Here is a 19,729-nt window from a genome sequence, read left to right as displayed (position 1 = left end):
GGTCGGTAGGAGATGGAGGTGCGGCTTGAGGTGGGAGGAGGGGATAGGTGGGAGGAAGAACAGGTTAGGGAGGCAGGGACGAGCTGGACTGGTTTTGGGATGCGGTAGGGGGAGGGGAGATTTTGAAGCTTGAGAAGTCCACATTGATACCATTGGGCTGCAGGGTTCCCAAGCAGAATATGAGTTGCTGTTCGTGCAACCTTCGGGTGGCATCGTTGTGGCACTGCAGGAGGCCCAGGATGGACATGTCGTCTGAGGAATGGGAGGGGGAGTTGAAATGGTTCGCGACTGGGAGGTGCAGTTGTTTATTGCGAACCGAGCGTAGGTGTTTTCCTCGCTGTTTCTCGTTCTGAAGAAGAGTCACTAGATTCGAAACATTAATGGTGCTTTGTCTCCATAGTTGCTGTCAAACCTGCTGAGATTTTCCAACGATTTCTGTTTTTGTTTTCTGCTAAAATTTTGTTGGCGCCACGAATCCATGGTACCACCCTCGCCTAATAGCCCCGCCCTAACCTGCTCGTCAACGTTGGCCCTGTCCTCACAATAGCCCGCCCCTCACCTGTGTCCGTTCTCACGGCCTGACTCCAGCTCCGCCCCCACCGCTGACCACGCCCCCGATGCCTGTTCCGCCCCGACCTTGGCCACGCCCCTAGCGTCACCGCGATCTTTGCCCCCAACCCGGCTACGTCCAACGCCTGGCCTCGCCACCACCCCCACTCCTCCCCCTCCACTAACCAATACGGGCACGGCCCCCGCTCCGACGGAAAGGTCCCTCAGGACGATGGCGCTGGTTGTACCGCGCTCCGTTTGGAAACGCTTCTCTAATGTGTCGGGTTTTGTCAGGATCTGGGTCCCCCTGCTGAGCCCGGTGCCCAACAGGACCGTTTACAGCTGTATCGACCGTGAGTGGAGACTGTGACGGAGGCGGCAGGGTTGGCTGCGCTTGGGGACAGCCTGGGCGATGGCGGTTGGTCAGGGGCCGCAGTATACAAATCCTCGTTTGCTGGAGCCGGGTAGATGCTCCGGGGGTATCAGAGGACCTGGCGCCTCTGAGAAGGGCATTCAGTTGTGGAGAAATTGCAGCAGGTTCTTCTTACGTCAGCGAAGGTTTGATGGACGTGTTTAAAATCATGATTAGTAAATAAGGAGAAATTGCTGTGGCAAAAGATTTCGTAACTTGGAGATACCGGTTTAAACTCATTAGTAAAAGATGTAGACGGAGGTGAAATAAATATTTGAAAACGAAAGAATTTTGGGCGTTAATGAGGCAAGAATAGACCTAATTGGATAGCTCCCAAAGAGTTCACGCAGGTACAAGCGACTGAATGACTTCAGCTTTGAGTTTGAGTACAAGATGTTGCCTCAGCCGCCCCTTTTCTCTTACAGCTTCCATAGGGCTCTCAGATGACCAAAAAGAATTCCAGAAAATTGCCTTTAGTTTTGCTTTGAATGAAATGAGTCCACACATGGCAGAGTGGGATCAGAAGGTAAAGTAACATCCTGCTAAATGCACATGTTCTTGTTGACTACAGTCACTTATATTTAAGTTAGAGCACTGCACAAAATAGTGATTGCACAGCTATTGACTCCGTTCAGACCTCTGCTGTATCCACTTGCAAATGGTGAAGGACAACTGAGCAACCAGCGAAGGCTGAAAATGCAATGTTGGTGAATCACAAAACGACAAGGCAGAAGAGCTCACAGTTGTCTTCATCCAGTAGTGCAGACTGCGCAATCTTTTTCTTGAAGCCTTCTCATTACAGAAATAGACTTTAGCCAACTTGATTTTCACTCTGAATGTTATCAGAAAACATGGAATTTGCCACCAGCTAATAGATTAATTCATCCAACTGGACCAGAACGGTGTTTCTGTTCCAACCAAGGAATCATGATCCAAGTTATCCAAAGTGTCTGCAAGTGAAACCATTTTTTTTCATTCTATTGAAATCTTTTATAATCTTAAAGCACTAATTCATTTTTTGAAATTAATTGTTCATTTACCTGTCCATTCTCCCTGCCTTTTGCCAGTCTGAGTAAATAGTTTAAAACTGTTGCCCTGATGAAGGGTTTTGGCCTGAAATGTTTACTTTCCTGCTCCTTGGATGCTGTCTGACCTGCTGTGCATTTCCAGCTCCACATTTATTGACTTAAAACAATTCTAATTTGATTTGTTTATAATTATACATTCAGTTACTTGCTCATTCCATCTGTTCAGATATTAGCCATAGGTCTTTCAAAATCCAAGTAATAAAGGCAGTATATCATAGGCCACCTTAATCACTTTATCCACCTATGCTGATACCTTTACCACACCAAGGTCCCTCTGATCCTCGGTGCTTCCCAGAGTCCTAGTGTTGATCAGTTATTTGGTTGCCTGGTTTGCCCTCCCAAGTGCTTCACTTCACATTTATTGTGATTGATTTTTATTTGCCACTGATCCACCATCTGCCCAGTCTGCCAATACCCTCTGCAAACTTACTGATCAACCCTCCTGCATTAAAGTCTAAACCATTTATAAAAATCACAATAGCACAAATCACATGTGAGACCTCAACTTTTGTAGTCAGAAAGCATGCCTCAACCATTAGCTGCTTCCTGCCACTTAGCAGTTGTGGATCCAATTTGCCAAATTTTCTTGGATACCATTGTAAGGCACTTGAGATGCACTGGTGTCCCTACTTCTGAGGCCTGGGTTCAAGTTCCACCTGCCATGTTGATATGAGACAATATGTCCAAACAGTTAAATTTAAAAGCAGGTGAGGATGAGGATTCTGCAACAAACAATTCACCATCATCTGCAAAACCCAAACCAGGCATGTGATCGAGCCCTCTTCAGTTGCCTGGTTGGTGCAGCTCCAACAACTATTAAGATATTTGACACCACCCAGAACATAGCTGCCCATTCGATTAAGATACTGTACGCACACCTAAATGTTAAGTGCCCTGATGGGAGAAAATATAGCTGGAATGGGTACAGTCTACAGGATACATTCAATTATCTTACAACATATACCATCCAGATGAAGGGCAGCAGGTGCATGGGAATACTGTCACTTCCAGGTTCCACCCTCAGTCTCAACGTATCCTGAGTTCAGGAAGTACTCTCAAACAAAGACTTTGGCAATTCAAGGAGAATGTTCATTGCCACCTTCTGATAAGCAGGAATGAGCACGAAATGCTGACAATGTGAGAATTATTAATTAAGTAAGGTATGACGAAGTGCAAATAGGATCCCATAGCCTCCTTATCCTTTCTATTGGATAAACAATGACTCAAATGCCACTTGTTAACAAATAGTTTTAACCCAATGGATCTGAAAGTTGACCCATTGAGTCTTAAAATTACATCTTCAACAGGTAGATAGGATATTTGGTGCTTCCATGTAATATGCTCATTTAAATGCATTAGGTTTTGTACAGTCACTATTGATTACATTTGTTATATCAAGATTAATTTTGTTGGTGCTGCTATTTTAATGTTTGTAATCACATTAACCACAACCGCTATCACTGGTTAAGTCCTTGTAAGTTTTTAAATTTAGAATAGAACAAAACCATCTTTCAAACTAAACAGAATAAATTCTCAAGGGCGTAATTGTATATGTTACAGTGGCCTGGGCTTTGTTGTCACAGTGACAATGAAGTATTTCATTATACCACTGATACTGATGGTAACTTCAGGAGACTGGTCATGTGCAGAATAAGATGAAATCCAGACATATCTGTAAGTATCAATAAATGCTGGTGTTGCCAGTGACACCTGCACCCTCATGAATAAATAAAGTATCTCTGCTATTTCAGAAGTTGCACTGTAGAGGTTTCGCCCAAACTCTAATCTCCATTGTGGTCTTGATCACTGGGACTGTGTGTCTCACTCTAAATACCCTGGAAAAGTTGGAGCTTGTTGACTGGAATGTAACTGCATTTCATAGCAGACTAATGTCATGATTACCACAGAACACCCTCACACTCCCTGAAAAGCTAACTTTAGTAGTGGAAAGTCATATTATTCTGATTAAAAATTCCATAGTTTAAGTTTTTTTTTCCTTTTTATAGAAATCTTATTTTTAGTCCTAAATACGGTTATTACATTTTGGCTATTTGGAAATAGTGATACATTTTCAAATGCTTTTAACTTCCTGGTTTGTAATGAGGATATGCCAATAATTGCAAATTGCCATTTTCTGTCATGACTGCCACACACCAAGGGCTAGATTTGATTTGGCGTGAAACCAAAGAGTTGTTGGGTGAGCAGAAATCCAGACACAGGTCACCAGCCAGCTTTCTTCAAAGTCAGTGGTCAGCTAACTTGCTTTGCTGCTGACCACAAAACCTCGGCCTGTTTCACTTTGCAGACAATTTTTATGCAAAATAGATGTTAAAAGTCCCAGCATCATTTACTTATTACTTCATAATGTTTGTCATGACAAAACTCCAAGAACACTTATTCACTTCCTAATCATATCCAAAAACTAGTTTGATTTTTATCTACATTGATCCTGTTTAAATTCAGATAAATTAAATTGACAATTCAACTATTATTCACAATTCCACAGCTGTTTTGTCAAATGATTGACCTTGCTATCACTGTGATCAGTACTATGTGGCATTCTTCAATGGTTAATGTTGTTTTGCCTGTAACCACTACACTTCATCTATGACTAAATCCATGCAATTTACTGGTTTCAAGTCTTCATAGGAGTTAAAATGCCTCTGTACTACAGAGGGTGAAGGCATGTGTGCTGTGACGTACTTTATACTTGCTGTATCATTACACATAGGGGACTGTCAATTTGAGGGAATTTATATTTTCTGTATTTCCTTTGGGTTTTGTTTTGGAGTGAAAGACCATAAGACATAGGAGCAGAGTAGGCCAGTCAATGAGATCATAGCTGCTCTTTTAAGGTGAGCAGTGAAAAATTTAAAGGAGATGTGCAAGAAAAAAAGAGTGGTAGGTGCCTGGCACAAGATACGAGGGAAGATGGTAAAAGCAGAGGCATTAACAATGTTTAAGAAGCATTTACACAAACACATGAACAGACAGGGAACAGAGGGATATGGATCATGTGCAGGCAAATAGAATTAATTTAGAATGGTATCGTGGTTGACACGGACATGGGACAAAGAACCTGTTCCTGTGCTGTGCAGTACTGTTCTAAGTTCTGATCATCCTTAACTCCATTTTTCTGGTTTATCCATAAACTGTGATTACTTTAGTGATTAGAAATCTAACCATCTCAGCCTTGAATGTACTTAACGGCCCACTTTTGACAGCCCTATGCTACAAAGAGTTCCACAGATTCACCATTCTGAGACAAAATTGAGAAATGGACACCTGCTCACTCTTGATATATTGCTCTCTGTTCCTGGAATCTCTCAAAGGGAAACGGCCTTTCCCCATTGACCCTGTCAAGCCGCTAAGAAGTTTGCATGTTTCTATAAGGTTCCTTCTCATTGCAGTCAGTGATTAGTGGTGTGCCTCAGGGATCGGTGTTGGGACCACAATTATTTACAATTTATATAGATGATTTGGAGTTGGGGACCACGTGTAGGGTGTCAAAGTTTGCAGATGACACTAAGATGAGTGGCAGAGCAAAGTGTGCAGAGGATTGTGAAACTTTGCAGAGGAACATAGATGCATTGAGTGAGTGGGCAAAGGTCTGGCAGATGAAATACAATGTAAATAAATGTGAAGTCATACATTTTAATAGTAAAAAGGATTATTACTTGAATGGTAAAAAGTTGCAGTATGCTGCTATGCAGAGGGACCTGGGTGTCTTTGTGCATGAATCACAGAAGGTAGGTTTGCAGGTACAACAAGTAATTAGGAAGGCAAATGGAATTTTGTCCTTCATTGCTAAAGAGATTGAGATTAAAAGCAGAGAGGTTATGTTGCAGCTGTACAAGGTGCTGGTGAGGCCACACCTGGAGTACTGTGTGCAGTTTTGGTCTCCTTACTTGAGAAAGGATGTACTGGCACTGGAGAGGGTGCAAAGGAGGTTCACTAGGTTGATTCCGGAGTTGAGGGGGTTGACTTATGAGGAGAGACTGAATAGATTGGGATTATATTCATTGGAATTCAGAAGATTGAGGGGGGATCTTATAGAAACATACAAAATTATGAAGGGAATAGATAAGATGGGAGAGGATATTTCCACTGGCAGGTGAAACTAGGACAAGAGGGCATAGCCTCAAGATTAGAGGGAGCAGATTTTGGACTGAATTGAGAAGGAACTTCTTCACCCAGAGGGTTGTTAATCTGTGGAATTCCTTGCCCAGTGGAGTAGTCGACGCTACTTCAGTAAACGTTTTTAAAGACAAGGTAGATATTTTTTTGAACAATAAAGGAATTAAGGGATACGGTGAGAACGCGGGTAAGTGGATCTGAGTCCACGAAAAGATCAGCCATGATCTTATTGAATAGTGGAGCAGGCTCGAAGGGCCGGACGGCCTACTCCTGCTCCTAGCTCTTATGTTCTTATGTTCTTATCAACTTAGTGAACCTCCTCTGGATTACCCCACACTACCAGAATATCTTTCTTTAGATAAGGCAACTTGAACTGTTTAAGTACTTCAGCTGTGGTCTGATCAGTGCCTCATTTAGTTTTAGCAAAACATTCCTTTTTTTTTTTATAAATCATTCCCTTTTAAATAAAAACCAATGCTCTGTTTTCCTTCCCTATGAAGTGCTGAATTTGGATGCTAGCTTTTTGTGATTCATATACTAACATCTTCATTTTCCTCTGTGCAGCCCTTTTGCAGTCTTTTGACAAATCCTATTCACTTCTTCTGTTCTTCCCATTAAAGTGCATAACCTCACATTTTCCCACATTATATTCCATTTGCTTCAGCATTGGGTATTCACTAGCTCTGTCTTTATTCATCTGTAGACTCCTTATGTTATCATCACCACTTGCCTTCCCACCTATTTTTGTCAACCACAAACTTGGCGATAGTATGTTTACTTCCACTATCCAAGTTGATATATTGTAAATAATTGGCCCCTGTATCATTCCATGGTTGACAGTTTGCCATCATGAAAATGACTCCTATGTCGCACCTCTGTGTTCTGTAAATTAGCCAATCCTATCTCCTCAGTCCTCTACACTATCCCGATTACCATGGGCTCTCATTGAGTAACCTTATGTATGGTACGTTATTGAATGCCTTTTGGAAATCCAGATAGACTACATCTTCCGGTTCCCCTTCATTCACTGTTTGCTACCTCCTCAAAAAACTGTAATATGTTTGTCAGGCAGATTTCTTTTCATGATTAATTGATTACTTTATAAATTTCTACATGCTCCACTATTACATCTTTTATAATAGTTTAAAATCTGTAATTTGGAAAATATTAAAGTCTAACAAGCCTGCTGTTGTCTTTCTGTTGTAAGTAAGGGTGTTCCTTAGACAGCTTTCCAATCCTCTGAAACTTTTCCAGGATCTAACAATTCTTGGAGGATTAGGACAGTGCATCCACCATTTCTGTTGCTACTTCTTTTTAAAACCTAGGTGCAACCCATCAAGTCCAGTGGATGGTTAACCCCAATAGTTTTCTTAAACTTTTCTCTACTGATAATTATATTTATTTCTTCTTCTTGCCCCATTTAGTATTTTTGTAATGGCAATAATATCTTGTACTGTGAAGACTGGAAAATATTTGTTTAACTCCTCTGCTGTTTTCTGTCACCCGTTATTTCCCCTGCCTTGTTCTCTGTTTACTGTTGTCTCTCTTACTTTTAATATGTTTAAGAAGCCCCAACTGTCTGTTTTTATGTTACTTTCTGGCTTGACGTAAGTTTTTTTTTCTCCCTTTATTTTGGTCATCTTATGATGGCTGTTAAAACTTTGTCATTCCTCTGATTTACCACTAGTCTTTTCCATATTGTATGTTTTCTCCCCCCTTTCTTTGAAAGATCTTTTATCATTTCTGTCTTTTAATATTGTGCAGGAAATTTTTCCAGTGGAGACAATGAGGAAAGCTGCGCAACTTGGATTTGGTGGGATTTATGTTCGTCCAGATGTTGGGGGATCAGGACTATCACGAGTGGACACCTCGATCATATTTGAGGCACTGTCAACAGGCTGTGCAAGTACCACTGCTTACATCAGCATTCATAAGTAAGTAGCATTGGAAATGGCACCCAACCCACAAGTACTTTAAAGTTTCCAGAGCAACTGATCCTCTCCCTGTGATGTTATCGCTTGTCACAGCAACAAAGTGGATGTCTTATATAGTGCATATGAATAGGGAGGTTTTGCAAGAGGAAAGAGGAATTAGCAATGGTAGGAGAATCAGGGGACTTGAATGAAAACATGATTGAAGAGGCAGCTTGAAAGTGTAGTGGGGAAAGCCTGTAACTAGTGGAGTGCCACAGGTATTGGTGCTTGGGCCACAATTACATACAACATATTTGATTTGAATAAGGAAAGTGAAAGTACTGTAGCTAAGTTTATGGATAACAAAATAGGTGGGAAGGTGAGTGTTGAGAATGACACAATCTGTAGAGGCATATAGGGCAGTGTAAGCGAGCAGGCAAAAACTTGGCAGATGGAATCTAATGTGGGGAAATGTCGGGGACTCTGTTAAAGAAGAAGTCTCTCTCTCTCTGTCCAACTGGCAGAAAGAATATAGGAGCTACATATTATTTAAATGGAGAAAGACTAAATTTGGGAGGCCTCGTGCATGAATCATAAAAAGCTAACTTCCACGTTCAGGTATTAGAGAACGCAAATGGAATGTTGGCCTTTATTTCAAAATGGTTAGAGTATAAAGGTGGGGAGGTTTCGTGGAAACTACATAAGGCATTAGTCAGTTCACAGCCGGAATACTGTGAACAGTTTTGAGCCCTTTGGCTAAGGAACGATATACTGGCATCAGAGGCAGTGCAGAGATGGCTCATGAAGTTGATGCTGGGAATAGAAAGACTGTCTTATAAGGAAAAGTTGAGGTGAGTGAGTTTCTACTCGGTAGAAATGTCTACGAAACATTAGAGGACAAGAGTGGTCATTTCTTTAGGGCACCATCAATTCCATGTTGTCTTCACTTTTGTATCATCAACAGTTATGACCTTTTTCTGTCAATTCCTGAGTCCACACAAGTACTTTTTGCAGTTAGAAGTAAACCTAAAATGACTTCGCTGGAACATCACTCACAATTTAATGCCGTTCTTTTTTTTGCCAGTAAGCTGCGCACAGTCAGGAAGGAGAGATCCAGAGTGAGAGACAGCCCAAGGGAGTATATAGTATGGGGAGCTTGGAGGTAGCGTGGGAATTTGGTGCAGTGGGAAAGAAGTGCATTTTGCTTGTTTTTGTTTTGGCTCATAGCTTGTAAGATTTTTTTTAACAGAATAAATTGAAGTCCAGGATCAGGGGTGCAGCACAAGAGTGATGTCGTAGGTAAACTGCAAGTTTGTTGATTGATAGCTTCTAATGTGAATATATATTATAGGTTACTTTTAGATTGAAGGTAAATAGGGGAAATATTTATAGGTTACAAACTAAAAGACCAGGAGGAAATTTTTAAGTCGAATTAAGAACTAAGTAAACAAATAGAGATGCAAGTGCAGGTGATGTGTTGTACCTGCATGATGTGGGAGCTGGTGAACCTTATTGTGGTTCATAGTGAACACATCTGTAGCAAGTATTGGTTGCTTGAGAAACTCCGGCTCAGAGTTGTTTGCAATCTGAGTTTTGAATACTGTGACACATCAAGAGGGATGACAGTTAACTGGAAGCTGTGTTTCAGGAGGCAGTCACACCTCTTACGTTAGTTACCTTGAATTTGGTCAGGGACAGGATGTTGTGAGTATGAGCGAGGTAGGTAGAGGGATCCAGGAGATTGTGTTGTAGAAGCATCCGCCCTTGAGCTTGTCCAGCATGTTTGAGATTCATGCTCCCTGTGTGGATGAGAGTGGGTGCTGTAGAGAGGATGAGCAAACTGTGGTACAGGGAGCCATTCAAGAGGAGAGAAAAGAAAAATGTAGTTGTAATCAGGGGTAGTACAGTCAGGGGAATAGAGGCAGTTCTCTGTGGCCAGGATCAAGAGTACTGAAGGCTGTGTAGACTGCATGGTGCCTGATTCAGGATATCACATCTGCACTACAGAGGAACTTGAAGTAGGAAGGGAAAGATGCAGGTGTTGTGATCTACCTAGATACCAACAATATAGCAGGAAAGAGGTTCTGCTGAGGAAATATGAGCATCTATGTGCTAGGTTAGAAAGCAGAGCCAAAGAGATGATAATCTTTGGATTACTACTTTAGCCATGAGCAAATTGATACATGTCAACAAGTAGCTTAAAGATTGCTGTGGGAAAAATGCGTTTGAATTCGTGGGATATTGGCATCAGACCTGTGGAAGGAGGGAGCTCTTTTGAATGGACAGGCTCCACCTGGATCTTTCTGGGATCAAAGTCCTAGTGAATTGTATAATAAGGGCAGAAAATATGTTGGGAGATAGAAAAGGCATGTAATAAAGGCAGTATTACAATAATTATGCGGAACTTCAATATGTAGTTGGACTAAAAAAAGATCAGATTGGTAGCAGATCTCCAGAAAAGGAATTTGTAAAATGTCTGTGGGATGGGATTTTTTGGAGCAGCTTGTAGCAGAGTCCACTAGGGAACAGGCAATTCTGGATTTGATGATGTTTGATGAGGCAGACTTGATGAGGGAGCTGAAGGTGAAGGAAACCCTAGGGGCAGTGGCCATAATATGTTAGAATTCACCCTGCAGTTTGAGAGGGAGAAGCTGGATTCGGATTTAGCGGTATTGCAATTGAGTAAAGATAACTTCAAAGACATGAGGGAGGAACTAGCCAGAGTTGTTTGGAAGGAGATCCTAGTAGGGAAGACAGTGGAGCAACAATGACAGACGTTTCTGGGAATAATTAGGAGGCACAGCAGAAATTCACCCAAAGGAAGAAGAAACATTCTAAGGGAAGACTGAGGCAACCTTGGCTGACAAGGGAAGGTCGGGTACAGCATAAAAGCAAAAGAAGAAGCATAAAATGTGTTAAAGATTATTGGAAAGCCAGAGGATTGGAAAACCTTTTAAAAACCAGAGGATAACTTCCAAAAAAAAGGGTTGAGAGACTGAATATGAGGGTAAGCTGGCTTATAATACAAAAGATTGTAAGAATTTTTTTTAACATTAAAAAAATAAGAAAGAGACAGCGTGAACATTGTACCACTGGAAAATGAAGCTGGAGAATTCGTAATGAAGAGAAAAGAATTGGTGGAAGAACTGCATGGGTCCTTCTCGTCAGTTTTAACAGTAGAAAACACCAACAGTATACCAAACTTTCAAAAGAGATGGGGCCAAGGTGAGTGCAGTAGACGAAGGACAGGGTGCTGGGGAAGCTGAAAGGTCTGAAGTTGGATATGTCACCTGGGCTAGTGAAGTTCCAGAAGACTGGAGGGTGGCTAATGTTGTTCCATTGTTTAAGAAAGGTAGCAAAGACAAACCAGGGAGCCTGACATCAGTGACAGACAAGTTATTGAAGAAGATACTGAGGAACAGGATATTCAAGGTCTGATTAGGGATAGTCAGTATGGATTTGTATGCAGGAAGTCATGTCTGACAAATGTTTTAGAGTTTTTCGAAGAAGTAACCAAGAGGATGGATGAGGGTAGGGCAGTAGTTATTGTTTATTATGGACTTTAGTAAGGCCTTTGACAAGGTCCCGCACGGCAGGCTGGTCATGAAAGTTAGGTCACATGGGATCCAGGGAGAGCTAGCTAATTGGATTCAAAATTGGCTTGATGGTAGGAAGTAGAGGGTGATGGTTGAAGAGACAACAAGGTGCAGGGCTGGATGAACACAGCAGGCCAAGCAGCATCATAGGAGCAGAAAGGCTGACGTTTCGGGCCTAGACCCTTCATCAGAAAAGGGGGAGGGGAAGGGGGTTCTGAAATAAATAGGGAGAGAGTGGAAGGCAGATAGAAGATGGATAGAGGAGAGGATAGGTGGAGAGGAAACAAACAGGTTGAAGAGGCGGGGATGGAGCCAGTAAAGGTGAGTATAGGTGGGGAGTTAGGAAGGGGATAGGTCAGTCCAGGGAGGACGGACAGGTCAAGGGGGCGGGATGAGGTTGGTCGGTAGGAGATGGGGGTGCAGCTTGAGGTGGGAGGAGGGGATAGGTGGGAGGAAGAACAGGTTAGGGAGGCGGGGACGAGCTGGACTGGTTTTGGGATGCGGTAGGGGGCGGGGAGATTTTGAAGCTTGTGAAATCCACATTGATACCATTGGGCTGCAGGGTTCCCAAGCGGAATATGAGTTGCTGTTCGTGCAACCTTCGGGTAGCATCGTTGTGGCACTGCAGGAGGCCCAGGATGGACATGTCATCTGAGGAATGGGAGGGGGAGTTGAAATGGTTCGCGACTGGGAGATGCAGTTGTTTATTGTGAACCGAGCGTAGGTGATGGTTGAAGGTTGTTTCTAGGAGTGGAAGCCTGTGACTAGTGCTGTGCCACAGGGATTGGTTCTGGGACCTTTGCTATTTATTATTTATAATTGATCTGGATGCGAATATACAAGGCATGATTAGTAAGTTTGCAAATGATAGAAAATTAGGAGATATCGTTGATAGTCAAAAAGGTTGTCAAAAATTACAGACGGATCTTGATCAGATGGGGAAGTGGGCTGAGGATCAGCAAATGCGATTCAATACAGATAGGTGTGAGATGTTGAACTTTGGAAAGTCAAACCAAGGTAGGACTTGTACAGTAAATGATAAAGCCTTGAGTGTTGTGGAACAGAGGGACCCCTAGGAGCACGAGTACCAGTACATAGTTCATTGAAAGTGGCGTCACAGGTGGACAGGATGGTGAAGAAGGCACTTAGCATGCTGGCCTTCATTGGTTGGGGCATTGAGTATAGGAATTGGAGCAATATGTTACAGTTGTATAAGTCGTTGGTGAGGCCGCACTTGGAGTATTGTGTACAGTTCTGGTCATCCTGTTATAGGACAGACATAGTTAAACTGAAAAGTGTGCAAAGAATATTTGAGGATGTTGTCGGGACTAGTAGGCCTGAGTTGTAGGGAGAGGTTGGTCAGGATAGGACTTTATTCCTTGGAACGTAGGAGAATGAGGGGCGACCTTTCTGAGGTGTATAAAATCATGAGGGGCATAGATAGGATGAACCCATAAAGCATTTTTCCCAGGGATGGGGAATTGAAAACTGGAGGGCATAGGTTTAAAGATTATCATAGATCATATGATCATAGAATCCCTACAGTGTGGAAACAGGCCCGTCGGCCCAACAAGTCCACACCAACCCTCAGAGCATCCCACCAAGACCCATCCCCCCCCTATAATCTACACCTGCCTGAACACTTCGGGCAATTTAGCATGGCCAATCCACCTAGCCTGCACATCTTTGGAGTGTGGGAGGAAACCGGAGCGCCTGGAGGAAACCCACACAGACACTGGGAGATTGTGCAGACTCCACACAGACAGTCGCCTGAGGATGGAATCGAACCCGGGTCCCTGGCACTGTGAGGCAGCAGTGCTAACCACTGAGCCACCATGCCACCCAGAGTGAGAGGATAGATTTAAGAAGGATCTGAGAGGCAACTTCTTCACACACAGAGTGGTGCTTATATGGAATTGGCTACCAGAGAAAATGTACAACAGCAACATTTAAAAAAAACATTTGGCTAGGTACATGGATGGGAAGGTTTCAGAGTGGTATGGACCAAATGTGGGCAATTGTAATTAGCTGAGTGGGCACCATGATTTGCATGGACCAGTTTGGTCCAAAGGACCAGTTTCCATGCTGTATTATTTAATGACTGTGAGTGAACTATACCTCAGAGTTCTGAAGGAGATAGCTGAGAGATTATAGAGGTACTGGTGATGATCTTTCAGAAATCAATGCAGTCAGGAAGGATCCTCGAGGACTTGAAAATGGCCAGTTTAAGTATGGAGGAAGAAGACAGGAAACCTAGACAAGTTAGCCTAATCTTAGTTGTTAGTAAGATTTTAGAGTGCATTATTCAGGATGAGATTGTGGAGTACTTGGAAGTGCAAGGTAAAAAAGGGCTGAGTCAGCACGGCTTTGTCAAGGGGAGGTCATGCCTGATAAATCTGTTAGAATTCTTTGAGGCAGTAATGAGTAAGTTAGACAAAGGAGAGCCAGTGGATGTGATCTATTTGGATATCCAGAAGGCTTTTGACAAGGTGCCACACTAAGTTGCTTATTAAGGCAGGAGACTGTGGTGTTAGAGGCAAGATACTGGCAGAAGACAGAGTGTGAAAATGAAGGGGTCTTTGTCAGGATGGCAGCCAATGACTCATGGAGCTCCATAGATCTGTAATGGGGCAACAGCTATTCACATTATCCATTTAATCTGGACAAAACAACTGAGGGCATTGTTGCTAAGTTTTCAGGGGAACAAAGATAGGTGGAAGGACAGACCTTGTTGAGGAAGTGGGGAGGCGACAGAAGGACTTGGACAGGCTAGGAGAATGGGCAAAGAAATGGCAGATGGAATACAATGTGGGAAAGTGTAAGGTTATGCACTTAGGTAGGAAGAGTAGAGGGATGGACTGTTTTCAAAACAGAAAAAGGCTTCGAAAATCTGAAACATAAAGGGACTTCAGTGTCCTCGTTTATGATTCTCTTAAGGTTAACATGAAGGTTCGATTGACAGTTAGGAAGGCAAATGCACTTTTAGTATTCATTTCAGGATGGCTATTATATAAGAGCAGAGGTGTATTGCTGAGGCTGTATTAGTCACTGGTCAGACCACATTTGGAATATTGAGCAGTTTGGACTCTGCATCTAAGGAAGGATGTGCAGGCATTGGAGGGGATCCAAAGGAGGTTTACATAAATGATCCTGTGGATGAAGCGTTTGTCATATGATGACCTGGGCTCGATGGGTTCCAGATGGCAGCAATTTAAGAGGTAGTGTGGCTACAGAGTCGGTCGGTCGGCCAGTGAAGCCTGGAGTGGGACTCTCGCTTCCATGTGATGTAGGCCACCGATGACGGCATGGCGTGGGATGGGAAGCCTGGAGCAGGACGCACCCTCAGCGGCATGGTGTGGGCTTGTGTAGCCTGGATTGGGACACTGTCTTGGCCTTTCTTGTGAATGTGCTTATGTACGAGCAACGGGACGCATTTTTCACTGTAATTTGTATTGAATGCATGTGACAATAAAGGATATTCAATAACAGGATAAGTTGGGAATTCTGAAGTTTAGAACGATAAGAGGGATCTCATTGAAACTTACAGAATGTTGAGAGGCCTGGATAGAGTGAACGTGGAGATGTTTCCCCTAGTAGGAGAGACTAGGACAAAAGGGTACAGCCTCGGAGTGAAGGGAAGACCCTTCAGAACTGAGATAAGGAATTTCTTCAGCCAGGGATGGTGAATCTGTGGAACTCATTGCCATAGAAGGCTGTGAATATATTTAAGACAGGGATGGATATGTTCTTAACTGGTAAGGGGATCAAGGGTTACGGGGAGAAAGCAAGAGAATGGGATTGAGAAACGTATCAGGCATGATCGAATGGCAGAGCAGACTTGATGGAGCAAAATTAGGCTATTCAGTCCTATACCTTATCGTCTCTCCCTTTTGTCTTCTGCCCTTTTATGTTGGTGTTCTTCTGGCTGGCCTTTTCTCACTATCCTGCATAAAAGTTTACTCATTCCAAACCCTTCCACCCTTTTCTTATCCGTGCTAAGTACTGTTTGCTTGTATCCGTTGATGTACATTGGCTCCTTGACACCCAGCTAGACACCAAGTAGAAATTCTCAGTTGTGTGTTTAATTAACTGCAAGAATTCATCACCCTCTCTCCCTAACTTTCCTCATCCCTCTGTTCTTCTGACTTTCAGCCTCTTGTATACCATCCCCTTGTTGTACCATGTTGGATCTCCATTTCAGCCACTTTGGCTTTACCACTGAAATTGTTTACTGAAATTCTAATATCTCTTGACCTCTCTTTTCCTCCATTAAGACAGTCCTTAGATCCCAAAGCTTTTCCAAGCCTTTGATCCTATTAGGGTCTTACATTTTTAACTGTTTGGGTCAGTGAAGCATGTGAGGATATTTTCCTTTACAAAATTATGTAAATTCAAAGCTAAATACTGTAAGTAGTGGAAACCTGAAACAAAAACAGATTTGCTCCTCTATTGTAACATTAGTAGACTCTTTGTCCAACTTTCCATTAACAGATGTTTCTCCAGTTAAATATTATTGCCCTACTTCAGATTCTGTTTCCTGACACCATCTGTTCCCCAAATAATTTTCTAAGATTAAGTCAGACTGTTCGTGATCATGATGTCATATTTGCTGCCGAAATGAACTCCAACCAGATTGACTGTGCCATCATTAAGTCTACGTACTTCTCCAATCATAACATCACCTAACTTTTCCCCTTTCTCAGCTCGTCTGCTGCTAAGACCTTCATTCATGTCTTTTGTTAACCTTCAGCTTGACTGTTCGAACACACAACTGATTAGATTTCCATGTTCTAACCGCAAAAGGCTTTGCTGCCTGTGTCTCATTCTACTTTCACTCCTGTGTGTGCTGACCCACGTTGGCTCTTGGAATTCTAAAATTCATCCACTCTTTCAAATATCTGTATGGTCTCTCTCTTTTTTCCTGTCTTTGTGATTGTCTCCCTCGCCCTTTGAGATTTCTACGTTCCTCTAAATCTGACGTAGTGTACATTTCAGATTTTAATCACTCCATTGTTGCTGGTCTTGCTTTCAGTGCCTCGCCGCAAACTCTGCAACATACTCAATCTCCACACTTTTTCACACCTCAGTATTGCGCTAGTCTTATGATATGCTGACCACTCGGAGCTAATACCGGTGCCTAGGTGATTTACTTTTCTTTATAATGCTCTTGTGAAGCACCTTCTTTACACTAAAGATGCTCTATAAATATAATACACACAGCACAGCAGATCTGGCAGCATCGGGGGACGATGCATTTATATTTCAGGTCATTGACTTTTTATGTCAACTGGAAAAGGTTTTAAGCAAGTACTGAGGCAAAGCAAGGGGATGGTGGAGTTTGGGGAGAATGAAAAGGGAATTTCTGTGATGGGTAGAAGACAAGTTATATTGAAAGGCCAGAGGTAAGGGTGAAGGGCCAGAGGAGAGTGGGATAATTAAATAATAATAAAAATAATCTAGTGGTGTAAATAGGAAAAGGCAGAATTATTAACAACAGCTGCCATTCAAAAAATAACCAAGACCTGTGGTGGTAGTTATCTGAAATTCTTCAACAGTGTTCAGTTCAGAAGGACATTGTTTCTAATCAAATGAAACGCTGTTTCTTAAGCTTACGTTAAACTTCATTCAAACACTGCAGTAGGCTAAGGGCAGGCAAGTTTATGTGATAACAAAGCTACAGATTACTTGAAGATCAGAGTCACACTTGCAAACTTAATGGAGGTGTTTTGTAGCATGGTTACCCAGGCTGTGTTTGGTTTCCGCATTGTAAAGAGGACCATATTGTGAACAGTTGATGGTTTATGTTAAATTAAAAGAAATCATGGCTTTACCCGATATGGGCCTTTGACATTAAGAACAGCATAACTGTAGGAGTCCCCTGAATTTACCCTACATGCTAATCAGTATTCCATTTTGGATACTGGTGAGGATGATGGTTCCTCAGGATAGTACTGCCAGTTCTATGTCAGTGACACATGGATGACTGAACTGTACAGGGGAATTGGAATATGTTTGGAAGAGTAATAGTGACAGGGGATTCCATATTCCAGGACCAGACAGGTGTTTCTGCGGTTGTAGACGTGACTACACAATGGTATGTTGCCTCTCATGCCAGGATAATGGATGTGCTGTCTGAGGGAGGGTGATCAGCCGGAGATTATGACCTATGTTGGTATTAATGACTTAGATGGTAATGCGGTCAAGCTCCTGAAAGCAGATTTCAGAGAGCTATGTAGGAGATTTAGAAGCCCTGCTTTTCAATGTGCAGTCTCAGGATTACTCCCAGTTCCACGTTATAGCATAGAAACAGGACAAATGACCAACTGAACATAGAGCTGATATAGGAGGATGGGGCATCAGATTTTTGGAGCATTGGAACCTGTTCTGGGGGAGGTGGAACTTGTAGAAGCTGAACTGTCTATACCTGAACAAACCATGATAAGTATCCTTGCAGGGAAATTTGGCACTGTTGTTAGGAATGATTTAAACTAATTGGAAGGGAATGGATGCCTTAACTAAGCTCTGAGCAGGCAATTGGAGGCAGAAACTTAACAATTGACTGAAAGACAAAGGAAACAGGTTACAAAGTGTACATCACAGGAATTTGGCAGTATTAAAAGTATACATGTAAATACAAGGAGTATTGCAAATTAAGCCAGTGGGCTGAGGGCAGATAGACACATAGCAGGATGATATCATTGCTATAACAATAACTTTGCTTAAAGAAAAGCAAAAATCACAGCTCAACGTCCCTGGATAGTTTTCGGTCAGGGTAGAGAAGAGGATTAAAAAGGTCAGGGCATAATATTGATGGTTAAAATACCAATTATAGTCATGAGGAGGGAATGTACAGTAATTATAGCCATGAGGATAGGCGGCACAGTGGCTTAGTGGTTAGCACTGCTGCCTCACAGCACCAGGGACCTGGGTGACTGTCTGTGTGGAGTTTGCACATTCTCCCCATTTCTGCGTGGGTTTCCGCTGGAAGCACTGGTTTCTCCCCACAGTCCAAAGATATGCAGGTTAGTTGGATTGGCCATGTTAAATTGCCCATAGTGTCCAGGGTGTGTAAACTAGGTGGATTAGCCATGGGAAATGCAGGGCATCAAACCTACCGTATGAGTTGAGCTCAGAACCAAAAAAAAAGGCAGCCACACACCTAGGTGTGTACAATCAAATGTTAGTTCAAATATGTAGGCAAATTTGTGTGCAAAAAGGAAAGGGCAATAATAGATAAAGACTTCAACTCCTTGATGATCAGAAGAGCCTCTTCTGTACTATACACTTTTACCCAAATATCACCTAGTATACAAAGTGTGGAAAGCACAGACAGCACAATTCTCCCATATTCAAAGGAACTCTTTTAGCCATACATGTGATAAGCCCAACAAGAGAGGGCGCAATTCTAGATTTAGACTTTGAATATGAAGCTGGGCAGGTGGATGGATCATAAATAGAATCAAAGAAGGAGGCCAATCAGCCCATCATGTCTGTACTGGCTCATGAAAGAACTACCCAGCTGGAACCATTCCCCAGCCCAATCTCTAAAGCCCTCTAAATTAATTACTTTCGGATATATATGCAACTGATTTGGGCTTCAAGGCATAAAAAGGGACGATGTCAAAATCAATAGATGACAAAAATGGAAAGTCAATATTGGTTTTAAGTCTTGTATCATAATGCAAACAAAGCTTGTAGCTTGTGATCGGCAACTGACCTGAATGTCTTGTTATTCTGCATTCCAGTATTAGCTGGAGCATTGCTTGGCTATCTAAATTCCACCTTGTGACTTACTGACTATTTTAAAAATGTTTTCTCTATTTTAGGTTACACAGCTGGTTTTTATCATGCATCGGGACGTAGACGAAAGCAAAGTGGGTTAAATGGTGGTACAGTGGTAATGTCACTGAACTTGTAATTTAATGGGGCTCTCTTGTGGCACAGAGGTAATAACCCTATGCCTGGACTGAGAGGCCTGAGTTCAAGTCCCATCTACTCCAGAGGTGTGAAATAACACCTCTGAACAGGTTGATT

At 42.4% G+C, this 19,729-nt stretch overlaps 1 protein-coding gene across 4 annotated transcripts in view; it reads left to right on the top strand.

The window, feature by feature from the left end:
- Positions 1-681: 681 nt before the first annotated feature.
- The window catches only part of acad8 (acyl-CoA dehydrogenase family, member 8), a 98,451-nt gene continuing 79,403 nt past the window's right edge, over positions 682-19,729 (top strand). For 3 of the 4 annotated variants that reach the window (XM_048615584.1, XM_048615583.1, XM_020517430.2), the window contains exons 1-3: positions 682-902; positions 1,387-1,487; positions 7,951-8,120. In XM_048615584.1, the coding sequence (XP_048471541.1) occupies positions 782-902; positions 1,387-1,487; positions 7,951-8,120 (392 nt within the window). In that variant the 5' untranslated portion in view covers positions 682-781. The remainder of the gene's footprint in view (positions 903-1,386; positions 1,488-7,950; positions 8,121-19,729) is intronic. The other variant, XM_048615585.1, reaches the window with a different exon arrangement.

This window comes from Rhincodon typus, chromosome 32 (assembly GCF_021869965.1).
Source record: "Rhincodon typus isolate 14 chromosome 32, sRhiTyp1.1, whole genome shotgun sequence".
NCBI lineage: Eukaryota > Metazoa > Chordata > Chondrichthyes > Orectolobiformes > Rhincodontidae > Rhincodon > Rhincodon typus.
The sequence above is the reverse complement of the archived record's forward strand: the minus strand, read 5'-3'. Positions and strand labels throughout refer to the sequence as shown.